A 17,827-nucleotide genomic window follows, 5' to 3' on the forward strand; every position below is an offset into this window, starting at 1 on the left:
GAACAACCAACAAAAAAACGCATGAAAAAGCAAAGCTGGGAGCAGATTCAATGCGCACACCGCAGCTTTCTTGCCAGTTATAAAAAGCTACATATCACCTGCTAGAATTGCTTACGTTATTTTTATTTGTAATGCTTCTATACAAAATGTCTAAATACTTTTTCCTTGAAGTGCACAGTAAGTGGAGATGTGAACAAGACAATGCCTGAGTAAGAAAGCATTTTTTAAATCAGGGTTTCTGTGTGTAGAAACACTTGGGACTAGGAACCTAGAGAAAGTGGTATAATATTCTTGCATTACAGTGAGAGCTCATAATATGTTCATTGACAACATGAATCTAACTGCATCATTAAAGCTCCAGAATATGAATGTTATAGGAGTAAACCCCATAGCTTTGTTCATAAAATGACAACAATCAATGTACTGTTATGAAATACAAAATGCTGGATTGTTTCACAGCTGCTGAAGCAATAAAGTTAATAAATGTGAAAATACTAAAAAATTAAGTATAAAACACACACCCAGTTCTGAAGTGCAGTGATATGTTAATGTTGATAGGGCAAATCAAGCAGCAGGTATGTCAAGACCAACTCCTGCTAATAGAGATGAACCCTAAGCAGGTGATAGCATTGTAATATTAGAGAGCAAAGATATATTACCTGTCCTGTATAGCAGCAATAAAACTGTATCATAGTATACAAACAACTAAATATGAACAATTTACAGATTTATGCCCTGACAATTTACGGTGCTTGCGAGTGATACGTATATCCACGATCAAAGCAGTAATGGAGTCTGCAGTATTCACAAGCACAGATGATATTTTGGGTTTGGGATCCAGAAGGTAAAAGAAAAAAAATGACTGAAATCCAAGATCTCCAGACAGAAAGCATAGCCAAATTAAAACTGAGACTTACTTGATGTTCCCAACACCTTCTCTATATTATCACAAAGAACATCAGCATAGACTTTAAGGCTGTTTTCTTAGTGGTTATACCCAGCTCAACAATGCTTGTCTCAAACCCTGACATTTGACATTCCATATTAGCTCAAAAACCAGCAGGCCTAAAACTACTGAACCAAGGGAAAAGTAATGTGGGAAAAGAAGGATGCTAATAATTGCAGTAATGTTCTGCTTTAAGGTATTCTTCACGCAGTGGTAAATCATCGATTTTACAAGTTTGCCAGCAAAAACATCCAAGAAACCTCATCATTTACACTGTATCTTTGTTTTTAGTATTTATCTTTTCATCAAACCCAAGACAAAGAAAAAGGCTAGGAACACTCAACTATAGGAAACATTTTCCTAAGCAGTAGGTTAATTAGAGTTTAGGTTAATTAGCCAAGGGCAAGTTTTCACTCATTTCTCTTACTAATAGAGCATATAAGATGCAAACTAAAAGATCCAACTTGCTTTAGTCATGGAAGTGTGCTATGGAATCCCAGAATAAGAAGCTGGAGTTAGTGGAATAAAAAGGTGGGAGCTCAGAGAACTGCTAAGAAATTAGCAGAGTTTTCTCCTTCAGTTTAGCAAAGCAAACATGACAACAGAGGTACACATCTGGTAGCTCAGACCTGACGCTCCCATTCTGACTCTCAAATTAGTAATCTCCAAAAAATGTGAAATTTATATGTTCTTCAACCCTAGAACTGATCTTTGTAAACCTGGACTCTCTGCTGAGAGGACAAGAAAATAGTTAGGCTGTGCTGTTGCTGGGTTCCAGAAACAAGAAGACATGATGATCTGCTTCAGGGGTTTTACATTCGGTATACACACAGGCTGAGCCCCACATCAAACACCACAGGAAATGAAGCACATCTCTCCATTGCACAGAAGAAAGCCTAAGAAACAGGCTATACATTCCTGATGAGCTGATTAAGAACATTGTCACAAAAACATCAAGAGAGTATTTGAAACACAATTTATAAAATACTTTACACAAGATACATTTTTCTTGCAATTGAAATAAGATTATTGCAATCTCAAATACATTTAAGTTTTGTTTTCCAAGGTGCAGCTTACTCTTCAGATCTCCAGATCTCCATTGGCCCTACAAATCTTACTTCTTTTCCAGCATTTTACTCTTTTATTTCTTGTCCAAATACACTCTTGGGCTTTGCTAGGCAGAGACACTGTAATTCTCAAATTACAGTACATAAAAAAAAAAAATATAACTTTATGATCTAGTTATATTTCTTTGAACAATTATCTGCTTACAATGCAATCCCAAAGCACAAAGTAAGACTTACCATTTCTCTATGTCTACGTAAGCATACAGTTTCAAAATCAAAAATTGTCTTTTTTTTGCAGATCCAAGCCAACAGAACAAATGCATCTTACAGCAGCCCACGCTGTAGCTAGCACATAAGGAATGTTAATAAATCATGCAAGTTTTGCAACAGCCACTTCAATGAATTAGAAGCCTTTTTGCAACAAATACCAAATGGGACAAAAAAAAAAAATTAGTTTCAAGGAAGTCATTCTAAAATGTTAAGAAAATTTCTTGTGAGAGGCAATGACAACAACACTCTCACTGACATTTTAAGTACATCCACAACATATTTATGTCAATATATCCACATATGCACATGTGCAGACTTATGAGCAAACAGAACACATACACAAACAGGACAGTATATTACAGCCATGAAAAAGACAGGGAAAACGCAGCAAGCAAGATTCATGTTAAGACAAGACTGAAAACAAGGGGCTACTCAGGTTTGCCTGAAGAACTGCTGAAGTAAATCAGCATTTAATAACTGTTACAAAGCTCTAAGTTGTAGTTGCTCATACACTGGCTGAAGGAAGCATTTTGGTTAGCCACAGGCTACGGTGTAGGCCTGTAAAACTGCCTGAGAAAGGAGGATACTACGAGATGAACAGTGCGTGCAAAAGGGAAGCTTCTACTGGAACATGGTGAGGGAGATGAGTGAGAAGTACAGACTCACTCTGTCTGCGGTGCGGTGGCACAGTCCGAGGGATGCCCTGGAATGAGCCCTGCCAGGGAGAGAAGGAGGGAGCAGAATACCCACCCTGTGCAGAAAGAGAGAGGGGGAGAAGTATAATAAAAAAAGAGAACAGGGAAAAACAAGACACCAAAAAGCCATCCCATTCTTTTTTTACCCCCCCCAAAAGGTATCACTTCCCAGTTGTTGTACTTTGTAAAAGCAAATGCTACATATGTTAGAGCCCAGAGAAAAAAATGACATGATGATGCCCTGAACTAGTGAAAAAAAATCTCACAAAATGCCTCAATTTTTATTCAGTGTGTATATATATATATATGCTTATACATCTTTTAAAGATGGTTTCAAGGGAAAAGTATAGGAGCTGAGCTTTTCTTTTTAGAAATACATGCCTAAAATTGTATTTTTTCAGCTTTCAAACGTTTTTAAAATGCCTCAGCAAGCAGTAAGTTTTTTTCGTACTAATCTCCTGGAAATCCTGTCAGCTTTAGTTTACAACAAAAACTTTCAAATGCATAGAAACAGATTTCCTAGCAAATCCTAGCACTTTGGAGGCCACTTCCCTCATGTTTGGATATCATTATTATTAAATGTAGAAGAGAAGTAACATGGAGCTGTTTTCCCTTCACTTTGCTCTTGGCCCTTGAGTCTTCTAGTACAGGATTAGAGAACTGCACATGTCTATGTCATTGCTGGGTTGGGCTGTCAGACAAAACGTTTTACATCACCACAGCAGTGACACATCGTAGCTGCTTCATTCTCAAAACCAGAAAGAAATTGTATGCAATCCATAATTTTCTCCATACCCTTGCGTTTAAAAGAAATCTATCCAAGCTCAAACTGCCCTCTTAAATTGCATAATCTTGACTTCCTACTTCAGCAAAACAGGTTTATGTCTTTACAATCCCTTTGCCATTTAGCAGCTGAAAACTTCCGCCTCTACGAGTTCTGGAATATTGTGCTAACAGTAATGACTGCCACTGCCTCCTGCCTACCAGTAACCAGCAGGTATCAACAGAAACCAGTTGTAGTTACTCTAAGACAGCAAGCATAAGATATCTGAAGGAACATCTGTATCAAAGAAAGCACGAACACAGTTTGTCCCTCCTCTCCAGTTTCTCTGCTGGCATATCTGCTGCAGGTAATACTGCCAGGGCTGGACAAACAATGAAGTTTTATTTCCATGCTGCTTCTTTTGAAAAAAAAAGTTAAACATTACATTATTTCTATAGAGAAATAATCTGCTTTTATTTATCATAGGATAACTATAAACACTTCCCTGATGTTCCATTTATTTTAGTCTAGTTAAATTTTACCTACAACTATTCCAAACCTCAGTACTGCTAAGATGTAACTTAACACATGCATTTAATCAAGTTTTAGAATTTGCCAGCCAGAAGACTTTAGAACAGGAAATAAAAGAAAAAAGTCTGACAAGACTTCTTTGTTCTTCCTCAGAAGCTGAGATGAAATGATTCATGGAGCAAAAACCAAGGTAAAAAATTAAACAAGTTCTCTATTCTGATTCTCTCTAGATGGAGATATTGATTACCTAACACTTGAAATCCTTCATCAGTAGCCATTAAAATCAACACAATTTTTAGGCTGCGGCATGGAACAACAGTACTCATTTCAGTCAAGAAAGATGAAAAAATAACTTAAGCTGCATCAGCTGAGTATTAAATACAGAAATATTCCTGGGAACGAAATTAATGATTGATGAGACATGAACAACAGCTTTGTATTTTCACAGCACTGTAAAAAAGAACACTTAATTTCTTGGGTTTGTTCACACTTCATCCTCAATTTTGTCAAGGTGATGCAATAACAAAGTATTCTTTCTGCTCTCTAAAAAATAACTGAATCCTCAGAGAGTAAAAAGCATAGTACCATCAAGAATAGGTTTCACCTTGTAGAGATTTATCCAAGTTGGCAATGGGCTTTTTTGCAGAGGTCTTTGATTTTTTTAATGCATCAAGAAGGGAGGTGAAAATTTTATATCCTTTCCCTTCTCTTTAAAGAGAGAGATTAAGACAAATATAAGACAGCTGAGCTAGATAACAGTTGTGATACTACTGTAAAAGCAAATAAATATTTAGATGCTTTGATACATTGCAGTAATTTTTAAGTATCCATATTAGCACTTCAGAGCACAATATTAAGTACACTCCTCTCAAGAGTACACTCCTCTCAATAATTGTTCATGCTATTTAAGCATTACTCTGACTGCAGAAGTAAATCAAGCAAGTGCACGTTAACTTCCTTCAGTATTTTGCCTCCTAAATTGGGCTGGTCTCCAGGCACTGTTCAATCCCCTTTTCCCTAATGCAGGAGAACATTCTCCTCCTGAGAAGCAAAATAACCAGCTCTTCATCTGGCAGAAGTCGTCTTGAGAGTTTATACTGCTCATATAGGCAAATGTCAAATAAATGCCAGATTCCTCATTTGTTTAAAAAAAAAAAATCATAACAAGCACTGTTCAATTACACATCAGATAAGGTAATTAAACTCAACATCAATTGAACCAAGTATGGATGAGGATATACTGAGAATTTATTACATAGTCCTTAAATCTTACAAAAAAACACAATGCCAGAACTGAAAGATGAGAATATGACTTACCTCAATATTTAAAAAACAAAACAGAAACATTTGATGGGATTTCAATGGGATTTTTCTGGGTTTTGAAGCAAGTCTTTCCACTTGCATTTCAGCAGCTCCTCCCCCCATCTGCTCTGTGCATCAAGCCACTAAACTTAGATGCCATCCCTCTCACCTCCCAGACACTAGAATTGTGAAACAGCAAAAGCATTCCAAAAGATAAGTGATTCAGAACTTTAAATCCCAGGCTAACTAGGAGACTCGGGAGTGGCAAAATAAGAGCAGCTGAAATAAAGTAGACTAAGAACCAGGAAAAAAAATAAAAGGGATGAATGTTCTTCAGAGATTCTGATGAATTGTACAATTGCTGCTAAGTGCTTTATGAAGTCCTAACTAACTGCACTGGAAAAGCAGAGGTTTTCTACTGCCATGAAGAAACCTCAGCCTTGGAATGAGCAATCACGTGAATGAAAGTAATTGCTTCTGCCAGAAAAGGACAAGAGAAACATTTCTAAGCTATTGCTACACAGAAACTTTAGGCCATCAGCCAAATATTCTGGCTCTTGTTCAAGGATACACCAATATCCAAAACGGTTTCTGCTTTTAAAAAGACTTCTCTGTTACAGAACCAAAAACATGGGAAAGATACATTTTTATCCATACAGCTGGAGCATTTGAGCACTTCCAAGTACAGGTGATTTTTTTGCTGCATTTCACCTAGCATTGCCACTTCTCACAGCTCCAGATCATGACCAAACCTAGAATGACATACTTCAAATATTAATGCAAACAACAAGTCTCCTCTTGCCGTTTAACACCCAGAAAATGATGATTAATGAGCACTTCTGACATGCAATAGTCCTTGGGAAGTATTCAGGTCAAAAAAAAAAAAAAAAAGAAAACAGCACCTTATGTGCTGATTTGCACTAAACCTATGAAGATTTTAAAGGGCCTTTCTTCTATGTATGCCCCTACATGTTATGTGCTATCACTGTAGCACAAGAAACAGATGCACAATGCGACTATCCAAAGTCCGGCTATGGTTCTGTCTCACTAAGAATGCATGTTATAACAGATCAGCAAAGAAATGACAGAGAGAATGAGAGAAACCCGGGCTGAATGTTAAGATAAACACTAATATAGTAACTTGGCTTCAAAATCTGAAAAGTTAAATTCATAGTTCCAGAGTCAAATCACAAAGGAAGTTTAAGGCCAAGGTTGAAGGAGGTCAAAAAAAAAAAGTACACAAAAAAAGATGAAGTATTACAAAGGTTCATCAAACAAATGTGAAAGGCTTTGGAAAAAACTGGAAGGTTCAAATGGAAAGTAAGGAAGATCTCAGTGCAGAAGCAGAGATGTAGCTAAGAACAAAAATAAGCATGCTCCCATGCAGACTGAGGGTTTTTGTTGTCATTTTGTCAAAGACAAGAATGCATACAGGTTTAGGAAGCAAAGCTTAATCACTGTGTACTACTCTGACAGCAAAAAGAAAAAAAAGCTTTTACTATATGCTATCTACTGAGCATCCATGAAATAGTAGTTGTGTTACACTAATGAACCTCAGAAGTCAGAATCTTACATACATTGCCAACCAAATTCAGGGCTTTGTAGTTCACTTGCTTGCCTTTTACTTCTCAGCATCTGCGAACAACTTTTCCACTTTGACAAACCAAATAACTTGAGGACATAAACTCGACATATAACCCCTTTGCCCTCAAAATCTTAAAAACAGTATCGGTACTTAATATTACAGAATTAATGCTGCAAAGTCTGCAAGACAGATGTGACAAGGTTCTTTGTAAGCTATTCCTGTCAACTTCAGCTTCTCAGGAAATGTTACGCTCAAAACCTAAGTAAGAGTGTTCAGGTATTAGAACAGACTGCCCAGGGAGGTGGCAGAGTCACCGTCCCTGGAGGAGTTCAAGAAATGTATGGACACGGCACTTGGGGACATACTTCAATAGCCATGGTGGTGTTGGGTTGAAGGTAGGCCTCAATGACCTTAGAGGTCTTCTCCAACCAAAACAACCCTTGATTAACTGCAAGTGTATTCTGTGAAAGAGAGCTGTAAGAAATCCTTCTAAAAACACCACGGTCTACCCCTGTCAGGGAATACTTGTACAAGCCTTTATCCTAAGGACAGCTCACTAAAAATTCCAAGTTATCAATCAGAAATTCCATAGGTTTTCAGCACACTGTCAGGAGACTAGTTACAAGAAATACCATGCAGCAGACAGAGCAGCCAGGCAATTGGTACCTACCCATTGATTATTAATAGGCCCAATTTCCAAAAGATGTCTTTTCAGCCACTAGGTTTTAGTGCATGAATATTAAGTTCCAATGATTAACCTGAAGTTACATAGCTTCCATTTATATACATATTTAACTTTTAGATAGGAAAAAAAAAACATGAAAAAAAAACGCAAACAACTAAATGTACTTTCAAAAACTGTGTTCTCTAAAACGCATAGCACCAGACAAGTTTATAATCACCTCAGGATGGACTATGTTCTGGAAATAACTGGTAATAATGGAAAACAAGAGATAAAAGCATAGCTTCTAAAGAAAATATGTTTAATGGCATGTCTTACTCCTGGAAATGTTTAAAACCATGCTGGATGAAGCTCTAAGCAACCTGGTACAGTCAGAGGTGTCCCTGCCCATAGCAGTAATGTTGGAACTAGATGATCTTTAAAGTCCCTTCCAACTCAAGCCATTCTGTGATATTTAAAAAAAAGAGTATGTTTCATTATATTCACTTGCCTCTTTACTGGGTGAACCATAAAGTGATCAGAAATATTGTCTGTTCCAAATGGACAGAAGAGCTGCAATAAATTTCTGCAGCTCACAAAATATATCTGTTTGGAAGAGACCTCAAAGACCATCCAGTCTAACCCTCACCCCAACTGAAATATTTTAATAGCCAGTTGCCACTCTTACCATTTTCTAGCTTATTCCAGCATCTATTCTTTGTGAAACGCTACATTAACAATGTTTCTTGAAGCACTTTTTTTTTCAATCAGTAAATTATCCTGTGTTACTAGAATGTTATTTATGCTTCAGAAATCAACACAGTATTAGTTCCACAATTTGTACACTGCCAGAATAAAGTCTGAAGTTATGATAATAGAACTAAAGTAATTTTCTGATATTCACAATCATTTAAAGTGACTGGCAGGTCAACTCTTACAGGAAAAATAAATATGATTCTATGATTCATCAACTTTGATAACTTAACCAAGCTTAAAGAAGAAAGAAGGTAATATGCCTCAAAGGAGCAACTCTCATTGCCAAGATGCTCAATTATCATTTGTTTTTTGAAAATAGAGTCTATATAAAACCCTCATCATTCCATAAACATTTAACTTCATTTCATGATTCACACCACATTTAGGAACGATAAACCTGATTTCTCCCAGCCTGCACTCTCAGTTCAAGACCCTTGAACTGAACAGGAATGTTAATGAAGTGAAACATGTTCTTTTGGACTTTGTTTTTGGTGAGAATATTTTATTCAGGTGTCTCCTCTGCTTCCATTTATTGTACTCCTGCCTCAAAACAAAGCAAATTGTGTCTCTCTTCTACCACAAATGACATTTTGTGTCATTGGGTTTCCGATGAACAACAATTTCATGCCAGTGTTATTTCTGTATTCATAGGCCTATTAAGTCATTCAAAGAAGCATAGCAATGCATGTTAGCAGAGGAAGTGTTGAATTTGAGGTGTGATTGTTAGAACCAAACCTTAGCTACAACAGCAAGGCTACCACCTTCTTTTAAGAAATCCCTCATTAAGGAGCTCCTATCAATTTCTGCTTGTCCACACAAAGCCTGTAACTTACAAATATGCAAATGACCAGACCCTAAATAACCCCACCACACTTGGCCCAAAGCTTTCCAGCCATTCATTACAAATAAAAGCTTCTGAAAGGCAGTTGGTTGTGAAAACATGTCAGCACCATCAAGAATTTTTCAAATTCCTTTCTCAATTTTCATCACAGAATTTACATGTAGATAAAAATACTGAGATGTTTATTGTGTCATCATCTACTGATCATATGCCTGAACACACACGCATGTGTATCCATAACCCATAAACCCAGCTGATGGCTGTTCACAAGTGGTGTCCCCCAGGACGTGGTATTGGGGCCAGTTCCATTTAATGTCTTTATTAATGATTTGGATGAGGTTTGCAGATGACACTGAACTCAGCAGCGGTGTTGATCTGCTGGAGGGTAGGAAGGCACTGTAGAGAGATCTGGACAGGTTAAATCAATGGACTGAAGTCAACAGAATGAGGTTCGACAAGACCGAGTGCTGGGTCCTGCACTTCAGTAACAACAACCCCAAGCAACACTACAGGCTTGGGGTAGAGCAGCTGGAAAGCAGCCCAGTGGAAAAGCATCTAGAGGTGCTGATGAACATGACTCAGCAGTGAGCCTGGGTGGCCAAGAAGTCCAGTGACATCCTGGCTTGGAAGTGACTGTGCTCCTGTACTCAGCCCTGGTGAGGCCACAGCTTGAGTACTGTGTTCAATTCTGAGCACCACAGAAAAGGGAAGCCATGGAGGTCCTGGAGTGTGTCCAGAGAAGTACAACAAGGCTAATGAAGGGTTTGGAGGGCATGGCATACAAGGAGCAGCTAACAGAGTAGGAGTTCTTTAGTCTGGAGAAGACAAGGCTAAGGGGAGGTCTTAATTGCTTTCTACAACTACCTGAAAGGAGGTTGGAGTAAGGCTGGTGTTGGTCTCCCAGGTAACTAAAGATAGGACAAGAGGAAAAGGGTTTAAGTTGTGCCAGGGGAGGTTTAGATTGGACATTAGGAAAAGTTTCTTTACTGAGAGCAGTGAGGCATTAGAACAGGCTACCCGGGGAGGGGGTGAAGTCACCATCCCTGAAGGTGTTCACAAAGCTGTAGATATGGCACTTCAGGATATGGTTCAGTGGTCATAGTAATTGGGTTACAGTTGGACTTGATCTTAAAGGTCTTCCCCAGCTCTAGTGATTCTATGATTCTGTGATCATATACATACATCCACACACATCCCCCCAATCATGAATACAGCAGACATCTTCTTTCTTTTTTCAAGAAAAAAAATTAACCCAAACTTCTTCACACCAAAGCAAATGTCTTTTGAAACAGGTTGCTCAACCTAAAGCTTCTGCAGTTAGCAACTAACTTCCAATGGTTACTAGTCTGCTTCAGAATTTATGTATAAAATGAGACAGGAATAAAAAGGAACATGGAAGCAAAACCAGCCACAAACCTTGTAATAGTATCAATGCACAAAAACATCAGATGAACATCACATATATGAAACATCAAATAAACATCACATGCATGGAATCAAAACTTGTGGGGGGAAAAAAAAAGCTCAAAAGTACCTAAATAACAGGAACAGAGAAATGGAATAAACAAAGACATTACACATACTCTGGAACACAGGTGTCAGCGCAAAACAAAAGATATTTAAGGTTCTGCTCCCACATTGAATTCTTTGCACAAAGAAGAGAGTTGGAAAGCATGGTCTCAAGATAAAGCTATTTGCGAGCCACTGGTGAACACACAGTATGGTGGTATTTCTATCCTAGCATTATGTATTTAAAAAAGTATTTTGAGAAGTATAGCAGGGGTAATTTATCTTTACTACCACCTTATGTCAAGTAACTTATATCAGGGTAAAATCAAAGAAAAAATAAGAACTATCCATTTTTGATGTTTTAGAACATTCTTAGGATTCTCTAGCTAGAGCTGTAGCTTCAAGATGAGAAGACAAATGTGCTGGTGACTGGCAAAGGTGCTGCTTATCACTCAAGAGTATTATTATTAATGCTAATACCAAATATGTTGTTCCTCCCCATCTTAAGTATTCTATGACCATTCTGTAAGGCACTTAGGTTTTACATAACGGAAGCAAATGTCAGCCATGAAACAACATATGAGAATGAAGATGTCCTTTGTCAAAGTGCTTTTCACTCAATGATTTTTTTGAAAGAATTAACTTAGAAATATAAAAATGCATTTATTAGAAGAGTAACTTTTCTTTTTATACTTATGTATTGAACCTTAGGCTATACTGTTTCTTTTTCTCAAAAATGTTCAAGACCAGGTTGGATGAGGCCTTGAGCAACCTGGTCAAGTGGAAGGTTTCTCTGCCCATGGCAGGGGGGTTGGAACTAGAGGATCTTTAAGGTCCCTTCCAACCTAAACCATTCTATGAATCAACGATGAAACTTTAACCAGGGAAAAAATCCAAATAAAGACATCTATAACTTTGAAGTGAGGATATAGGAAGATATCTTCTGTGTAATTAGATATACAGCTTGGACTGACCGTAACTCAACTAGTGCAAAGGGTGATTATTTTGAAGAGATTTTTAAAGTTTACATACCTAAAAGAAACATTTGTAATAGATGTTTAAATAAAAGAGTTGCAAAAGAATGGAAGCAATGCACAGGAGGAGGGATACCACTCTGACACAGCACAGAATCTCCTCAACAAGGCCAACTTCTTTGACAGCAAAAGTAAAAGCAGTGGGGAATGAAATGCAGAAGTCACAACTGAGAAGGAATGACACAGTTTACTCACAGAACTCCTCCTCCAGGAGGTTTGTGTAAATTTATCAGCATACGTGCATGTTGTCCCTGCAGGTCTTCGACTGTCTTTCTGGCAGTTACAGCTAATGGCCTTAATCATCCCCAAAAAATAGAAAAAAGAAAGGAAAACTTGTTAGCAGATGACTGACAAAGCCGCTTGAAAAGAAGTCAAGGTTCAGTGTTCAAACATCATGCATTATTTGACAGTACAACACTGTATGATTAAAGTGTAGAAACCACTATTTACGATGCTGCACAACTGCCTCTCTTCTCAAAGTGTATTTAGAAATAATCCAGAATAATTAGGGACTTTTGGGAAGGGAATTTGATTTGTTTAAATTTCTGAAGCACAATTTTCTTTACGTCACCCTTTCCATAATTACAAATAGAAATTTTACCCATCTTTACAGCAGAGGTTCTTAGCTGCAAGAAAGTTTTAAGTTACTGCAGTAACTTAAAACTTTCTTGCAGCTAAGCAATTCTGGAAGCCTATCAGGAAAGGTGAAATTTCCTTGAACAAATCTTTGAAGACCTATGTTAAGAGTGAGACTAATTATACTGGAAAAACCAACACTTACTGCAAAAGACTAATAGACAAGATAGTTTATTTCAGTATGCTGTGATCTGGAACTCCATTTTTGAGCAGGACTGAAAGTGAAATCTTAGCCAGTCATTTTTGTTTGAGAGGGAATGATCACATGCTAGACAGGGTAAGGATGAAGACCACAGGTCAATTTCAGTACAGACGAATAAGAAAGCAGAAGCTAAACATTTCATTAGTCACACAAGGCTGTCTCTAGCCATAGCTTGAAATAGCTGGAAAATGGGAGGCTATTTTACAAGAACTGTCATGGCAAGTGAGTTTACCAGAACCTAATGCAGAGATATGCATGGCAAAATCCAAAGGCAGCTTAGAACAAGAGCAAAAAGAAAAGGCAAGAAGGCATACTTGACTTTTGCTTGAGGACTTGTGTCCACCTGCAATGGACGTATGACAAAAATATCTCCCTAACTTATTTATTTGGCCTATTTAATCTTACTATGCAACATACTTTAATTTGTATTTAAAAAAAAAAAAAAATCAGCTTCTAATACTGTCTTGCTTGGCTTTAAATTCTATGGTGGAATTCCTTACTGAACTAATGGACAGTATGGGAAAGATAGAAATAAAAAAGCTTCAGGCAGAACAATAAGCCTAATATTTGTCAATTTTTAAAGCACTAAGCATAAAGTCCCTTATCTTTACTCACCGCTATTTCTGAACAGCTTCTAGAATTTTATGTTCAAAAGGTTTGTTTTGGAAATGAAATATATAATAATTTCATAAACATACTTGCTTAGTGCCCTACATGTAAATCATGACTGGCCTGCAGAATTAAAGATCCCAGGTCTGTAAATGCAAACACACTAGGACACGTAGAACTAAATGCTTACAGACCCATGAATCAGGTCGGTCTAAAAAGAATGTAAGTCCACTTTTGTTACAAAAGCATAGGAAATAATTAAATGTCTAGCCCTCTTAAAGCCTTCATAACAATTACCTATGGAAGTGCACTTTGGTATTTTGTAAAGCAGCTGGCACCATACTTACAAGTTGATGTTCTAATTGGTTGATTGTTTCATCCTTCTTCTTCAGTTCATCTTTAAGCTGCCTGATCTCATTCAGCAGATCATCCATCTGCAAAACAATAGCAGGCAATATGAGATTTTCTGTACAAGTGACACAATCCACATCAACATCTCTACAGGACATGGCATCAGATGATCATGGAGGACTGGCAGTAACATTAGTAAATGCTTTCCTCCTCTCGGTCACATAGTGAAATGAGATGTAGGTATATAACCTAAAGAATGAAGAAACTTGACTAGCAGTTTCTTTAGGAGGCTGAACTGAGCTGACTCACTGAATTGTCCAGGGTAAGGAAATCATATGCATCTTTAATGCAGTACTTCATCTGTTGTACAAGCAACCATAACCATGAGGATAAACATTCCAAGCAATCAAACCCTACCTATGCTCATCTTAATCCAGTAAGAGAAAAAAAAAAAAAAAAAAACAAAACTGAAGCTTAAAAGCTAAGTAAACCACTATTAAAAATTATAGAAATAAGATAAAAGTACTTCATAAACATAAGCATAACTACAGTTACTGAATGCAAATAGCACAACTCAAGTACTCTGTCCCCATCATCATCAGGACACAGAGCTGTTGGAGCAAGTCCAGAGGAGGGCCACAAAGATGATCCAAGGGCTGGAACACCTCTGCCAAAAGGACAGGTTGAGGCAGCTGGGGCAGCTCAGCCTACAGAAGAAAGGACTCAAAGGAGACCTTAGAGCTGCTTTCAAATACCTGAAGGGATTCTACAGGAAGGCTGGAGAGGGACTTTTCATAAGGGTGTGTAGCAATAGGACAAGGGGGAATGTTTTTAAGCTGAAGGAGAGTAGGTTTAGATTGGATCTTAGGAAAAATTTCTTCAGTATTAGGGTAGTGAGACTCTGGAAGAAGTTGGTCAGGAGATAGTGGATGCCTCCTCCCTGAGGGTGTTTCAAGACCAGGTTGGATGAGGCCTTGAGAAGCTGAGTTTAGTTGAGAGGCATCCCTGCCCATGGCAGGGAGATTGGAGGAGATGATCTCTAAGGTCCCTTCCAGCCTAAGCCATTCTGTGACTCTATTAGCTGACTTGAGTGCATCCTACTAAAAACCGAACACTTAATTATGCAAAAGTACAGACTAAAAAATTTGGGTACTACACAAGAGTATTTTTTTTTTTATAATTTCTCATCACAAGGCATTTTTAATTGATTTTTTTAACTGTCCTGTTATAGCTAGTGTGCTGGTTTGAGGCCAGCCAGAACATCTCTTGCCCCGAAAGGGACAAAAGAATGACACACACAAACGGATTGGAGAGTGGATGGAGAGTTTAAATGGAAAAGTAATTGGTGAAACTACAAAAACACTACAAAGCATAGTGGCAAAGAACATCCTAAAGCATACAGAGTCCCTTACACAATTCCCAGAGGCTTCCAATCCTTCCCTCCTCCCACCTCAGGGTATACCCAAACCCTCAGGGCTCTTTCTTCCCCCTCCCGCTGCTAGGCAAGTCTCAGGCTGGCCAGGTCTGAGACTGCCCCCCCTCCATTCTCCTCCTGGCATTAGGCCTAGACAGGCCCAAGAGGCCTGAGATACTCCCCCACCGTTACCCGATGAGAGCATCTCCCACGGGGACAGAGAGGGAAGAAAGAGGAAGAGAATGACTCTGCAGATGGCTTTATAGGGTGCAGGATTTATGGGTAGAAATACGCCATTTCCTGTGTCCACCCCTATTGGGTGGGCACCTGGGACACCAGAGGTGTATCTCATGTAGCAGTGGCAGGGGGCACCTAGCCTAAACTGCCACAGCTAGGCTGTAAATTAAGGGGCATGCTTCCATTTAGCAGCATACATTTACTATTCCAGTTTCACTGAAGGTGTCATTGCTCACTGCTTTAGGATAACTCAGACCAATTAAGTTGTGAATTTTTTCAAATCATGTGCCAGTATGAATTAGAAAAGTAACAATTCAAAATGTCAGTTAAACCTAACCTACTTACTAAGAAGTTAAAAGGCATTAGTTTTTCTTCTAGGAATTAAGACTTATAAGGTTCTAAGATTTTGATGGAGATGACTGTAGAAGGACAAGCACAACAAATACATCAGACAACAAGTAAGGAGAAAAGAAGACCTAAATTTTAACCATGTGGAAACCAGAGTTGCTAAAGGACGTTGAATATGGACCTACAGCTTTGGCAAACCTCAATCCCTGAACCCAGGATTTGGACAGATGATCTTCAAACAAGACAATGATCTTAATAGTTCTTCATTTTCAGGATGTACTTATAATTTCATTATGTCTTCAGCAAGTATTGTTCCTCTCCCCTAGTGCAGGAGCTTTCTATCCTGATTTTACAGCAGGAACCTGAGGGAATTGCTACAAAACTTTGCTACTGTAAAAAGCACAACATTTTGTGACCATAAAAGATGATCTCTTTTTTTTGGAATATCCAACGTGATTGCTTCTTCCTTCCAAACAAACTCATTTTTGAGTTTGTGGGGTTCACATGGATTTTTAAGTCACATCTGCAATACCTGCATTAGCTCAGGGACAACTTAATTTAGATAAAGATATTTTAACCTGTAGTCAACAATAAATGTAACAAAATGAAGTGATTGAATAAGTATGCTATGATTACGGTTGACAGCAAAAAGAGTCTTTTCAAATTCTAACATTCCAAGGTGGCAGAAAATTTTTGAAGGATGTTACTTCACATCTGTTAATTCCCACAAGACTGCTACAAATACCAAAAGGCAAAACTGTGCTAACCTTCTTAAACATGTATTTTAAAAGGTAAAAAAAAAAAAAACCAAAACAAACAAAAAAACCCCAAGCTTCTATTTTAACAAGACTGAAAAGAATAAGTGTATAAACATATTAGGTTTGCACTTTAATAGAAAAAAAAGATGCTAGAAGCACTACTTCATAATGACACAAGTTTTTAGTTTGTATTTTTAAAACATTAACAGGTTTGCATATTTTTCTGAAGAGTAAATCAGTGTCATTTACCTTAAAAGTTGACTCACGTTCTTCTGGTTCTGGACTTGATGGAACTGAGAGTGAGATTTCCTGGGGCGACACATTTTCATCACTCTGTCAGAGAACCGAAGAGAAGAACAAAAACTAATTACTTGCTGAAACAGCTCCCTCGTAATCTTGCTTTCATGGATGAAGATGTATCACCTCTGCAGAAGCTGTTAAAATTTCTGACCTCTCACTGTGGATTTTCTTTTTTTCCCCAATAGGAAAGCCTCCCTTCCTGCAGCATGTGTACAATGCCCAAACAGGGGCTCACAAACTCAAATAGCTGCAGCTATGTTGAAGTGTGTTCATTTTGCACAATAATCTGCTTAAAACTCCCCATTGTATTCCAATGTGTCATATCAGGAAGCATTGGTGATGGTATGCTGCTTTAAAAGCTTCATTACCTTCACAATGCAAGTCAAATGGATGCTGATGTCTGAGCAGTATCAAAATACAAAGCCAAAATATTTCAGCAACGAATTCTTACCCAGAATGGCAACACTTGCTGCTGGGCAGACTAATACATAATTAACTCACAGCCATCAGAACTAACTATAAATTATAAAAATTGGAACCACACAAAAGTAGAATCCTAGAATGGTTTAGGTTGGAAAGGACCTTGGAAATCATTTACTCCCCACCTCCCTAACACAGGCAGTACCCTTTCCCCTGTCTTGACAGACGTGAATTTTAAAATTAAGCACAGAAGGCATTAGCAGAATTAAGAAAAGACATGAAAAGATTGTCTAGGTCCGTTCTGAAGGACACACACACAAAAAAAATACACAGAGCCATTATAGGCAGTACTCTAATACTGTGGCACTCAGCTCTGAAAAGATTGTTACAGAGTCAAGTCACAGACCAAAAACTGAGGACGTATTGTTGCAATGATCTCAGGTTTGTACCATGATGTTGTATCCAATCTTAAGAGTGACAACAACTACAGTACAGTTACTTCATGGTCATGGAAATTCATAACCCCCATTTCCTTGGTGTAAAAAGATTTATTCCCCTACTCCCCATCCATTTCCTCCATCTGCTACATTCT

The 17,827-nt window shown here is 38.0% G+C and overlaps 1 protein-coding gene across 1 annotated transcript in view; it reads right to left on the minus strand.

The window, feature by feature from the left end:
* Positions 1 to 17,827, minus strand: part of CCSER2 (coiled-coil serine rich protein 2) — a 51,260-nt gene that overhangs the window by 7,155 nt on the left and 26,278 nt on the right. Inside the window, exons 6-10 of the mRNA XM_054382407.1 lie at positions 16,765 to 16,848; positions 13,746 to 13,841; positions 12,309 to 12,319; positions 12,156 to 12,225; positions 2,950 to 3,034 (exon numbers count right to left, since the gene is read on the minus strand). Coding sequence (XP_054238382.1) covers positions 2,950 to 3,034; positions 12,156 to 12,225; positions 12,309 to 12,319; positions 13,746 to 13,841; positions 16,765 to 16,848 — 346 coding nt within the window. The remainder of the gene's footprint in view (positions 1 to 2,949; positions 3,035 to 12,155; positions 12,226 to 12,308; positions 12,320 to 13,745; positions 13,842 to 16,764; positions 16,849 to 17,827) is intronic.

The sequence above is a fragment of the Indicator indicator genome, chromosome 7 (assembly GCF_027791375.1).
Source record: "Indicator indicator isolate 239-I01 chromosome 7, UM_Iind_1.1, whole genome shotgun sequence".
Classification (NCBI taxonomy): Eukaryota; Metazoa; Chordata; class Aves; order Piciformes; family Indicatoridae; genus Indicator; species Indicator indicator.